The 2728-nt window shown below is 55.1% G+C and overlaps 1 protein-coding gene across 1 annotated transcript in view; it reads left to right on the top strand.

Moving 5' to 3' along the window:
- LOC116369304 (voltage-dependent T-type calcium channel subunit alpha-1H-like) overlaps nucleotides 1–2714 on the top strand; it is a gene marked incomplete at its 3' end in the record, with an annotated part of 21988 nt that extends 19274 nt beyond the window's left edge. Inside the window, exon 4 of the mRNA XM_031819431.1 lies at nucleotides 2503–2714. Within this exon, the coding sequence (XP_031675291.1) occupies nucleotides 2503–2714 (212 nt within the window). The remainder of the gene's footprint in view (nucleotides 1–2502) is intronic.
- Nucleotides 2715–2728: the final 14 nt, after the last annotated feature.

Below are 2728 nucleotides of genomic sequence, written 5' to 3' on the forward strand. Positions count from 1 at the left end.
TAACGTCCCTGCTCCTAGACTCACTCTCTCCATGCTGGGTAACGTCCCTGCTCCTAGACTCTCTCTCTCCATGCTGGGTAACGTCCCTGCTCCTAGACTCTCTCCATGCTGGGTAACGTCCCTGCTACTCCTAGACTCTCTCTATCCATGCTGGGTAACGTCCCTGCTACTCCTAGACTCTCTCTCTCCATGCTGGGTAACGTCCCTGCTCCTAGACTCTCTCTCTCCATGCTGGGTAACGTCCCTGCTCCTAGACTCTCTCTCTCCATGCTGGGCAATGTCCCTGCTCGTAGACTCACTCTCTCCATGCTGGGTAACGTCCCTGCTCCTAGACTCACTCTCTCCATGCTGGGTAACGTCCCTGCTCCTAGACTCACTCTCTCCATGCTGGGTAATGTCCCTGCTCCTAGACTCACTCTCTCCATGCTGGGTAACGTCCCTGCTCCTAGACTCACTCTCTCCATGCTGGGTAACGTCCCTGTTCCTAGACTCTCTCTCTCCATGCTGGGTAACGTCCCTGCTCCTAGACTCACTCTCTCCATGCTGGGTAACGTCCCTGCTCCTAGACTCTCTCCATGCTGGGTAACGTCCCTGCTCCTAGACTCTCTCTCTCCATGCTGGGTAACGTCCCTGCTCCTAGACTCACTCTCTCTCCATGCTGGGTAACGTCCCTGCTACTCCTAGACTCTCTCTCTCCATGCTGGGTAACGTCCCTGCTCCTAGACTCTCTCTCTCCATGCTGGGTAACGTCCCTACTCCTAGACACTCTCTCTCCATGCTGGGTAACGTCCCTGCTCCTAGACTCTCTCTCTCCATGCTGGGTAACGTCCTGCTCCTAGACTCTCTCTCTCCATGCTGAGTAACGTCCCTGCTCCTAGACTCTCTCTCTCCATGCTGGGTATCGTCCCTGCTTTTAGACTCTCCCCATGCTGGGTAACGTCCCTGCTACTCCTAGACTATCTCTCTCCATGCTGAGTAACGTCCCTGCTCCTAGACTCTCTCTCTCCATGCTGGGTAATGTCCCTGCTCCTAGACTCTCTCTCTCCATGCTGGGTATCGTCCCTGCTTTTAGACTCTCCCCATGCTGGGTAACGTCCCTGCTACTCCTAGACTATCTCTCTCCATGCTGAGTAACGTCCCTGCTCCTAGACTCTCTCTCTCCATGCTGGGTAATGTCCCTGCTCCTAGACTCTCTCTCTCCATGCTGGGTAACGTCCCTGATCCTAGACTCTCTCCATGCTGGGTAACGTCCCTGCTACTCCTAGACTCTCTCTCTCCATGCTGGGTAACGTCCCTGCTCCTAGACTCTCTCTCTCTCCATGCTGGGTAACGTCCCTGCTCCTAGACTCTGTCTCTCCATGCTGGGTAACGTCCCTGATCCTAGACTCTCTCCATGCTGGGTAACGTCCCTGCTACTCCTAGACTCTCTCTCTCCATGCCGGGTAACGTCCTGCTCCTAGACTCTCTCTCTCCATGCTGGGTAATGTCCCTGCTACTCCTAGACACTCTTTCTCCATGCTGGGTAACGTCCCTGCTCCTAGACTCTCTCTCTCCATGCTGAGTAACGTCCCTGCTACTCCTAGACTCTCTCCATGCTGGGTAACGTCCCTGCTCCTAGACTCTCTCTCTCCATGCTGGGTAACGTCCCTGCTCCTAGACTCTCTCTCTCCATGCTGGGTAGCGTCCCTGCTCCTAGACTCTCTCTCTCCATGCTGGGTAACGTCCCTGCTCCTAGACTCTCTCCATGCTGGGTAACGTCCCTGCTCCTAGACTCTCTCCATGCTGAGTAACGTCAATGCTCCTAGACTCTCTCTCTCCATGCTGGGTAACGTCCCTGCTCCTAGACTCTCTCTCTCCATGCTGGGTAACGTCCCTGCTCCTAGACTCTCTCTCTCCATGCTGGGTAACGTCCCTGCTCCTAGACTCTCTCCATGCTGGGTAACGTCCCTGCTCCTAGACTCTCTCCATGCTGAGTAACGTCAATGCTCCTAGACTCTCTCTCTCCATGCTGGGTAACGTCCCTGCTCCTAGCCTCTCTCTCTCTCCATGCTGGGTAACGTCCCTGATCCTAGACTCTCTCTCTCCATGCTGGGTAACGTCCCTGCTCCTAGACTCTCTCTCTCCATGCTGGGTAACGTCCCTGCTCCTAGACTCTCTCTCTCCATGCTGGGTAACGTCCCTTCTCCTAGACTCTCTCCATGCTGGGTGACGTCCCTGCTCCTAGACTCTCTCCATGCTGGGTAACGTCCCTGCTCCTAGACTCTCTCCATGCTTGGTTAACGTCCCTGCTCCTAGACTCTCTCCATGCTGGGTAACGTCCCTGCTCCTAGACTCTCCCCATGCTGGGTAACGTCCCTGCTCCTAGTCTCTCTCTCCTCCATGCTGGGTAACGTCCCTACTCCTAGACACTCTCCCCAGCATGGGTAACGTCCCTACTCCTAGACACTCTCCCCATGCTGGGTAACGTCCCTGCTCCTCTGTTTCTTTGTTGTGGTCATGTAGGTATGCGTATCCTGGTGACTCTGCTCCTAGACACTCTCCCCATGCTGGGTAACGTCCTGCTCCTCTGTTTCTTCTTCGTCTTCTTCATCTTCGGCATCGTCGGCGTGCAGCTGTGGGCGGGGCTACTGAGAAACAGGTGCTTCATGGAGAAGACTTCAGAACGTGAGTCTCGCTCTCTCTATTTCACTCTCTCTCTCTCTCCCTCTCTCTCTGTCTCTCTCTCCTC

The sequence above is a fragment of the Oncorhynchus kisutch genome, unplaced genomic scaffold, assembly GCF_002021735.2.
Source record: "Oncorhynchus kisutch isolate 150728-3 unplaced genomic scaffold, Okis_V2 scaffold2149, whole genome shotgun sequence".
Lineage (NCBI taxonomy): Eukaryota > Metazoa > Chordata > Actinopteri > Salmoniformes > Salmonidae > Oncorhynchus > Oncorhynchus kisutch.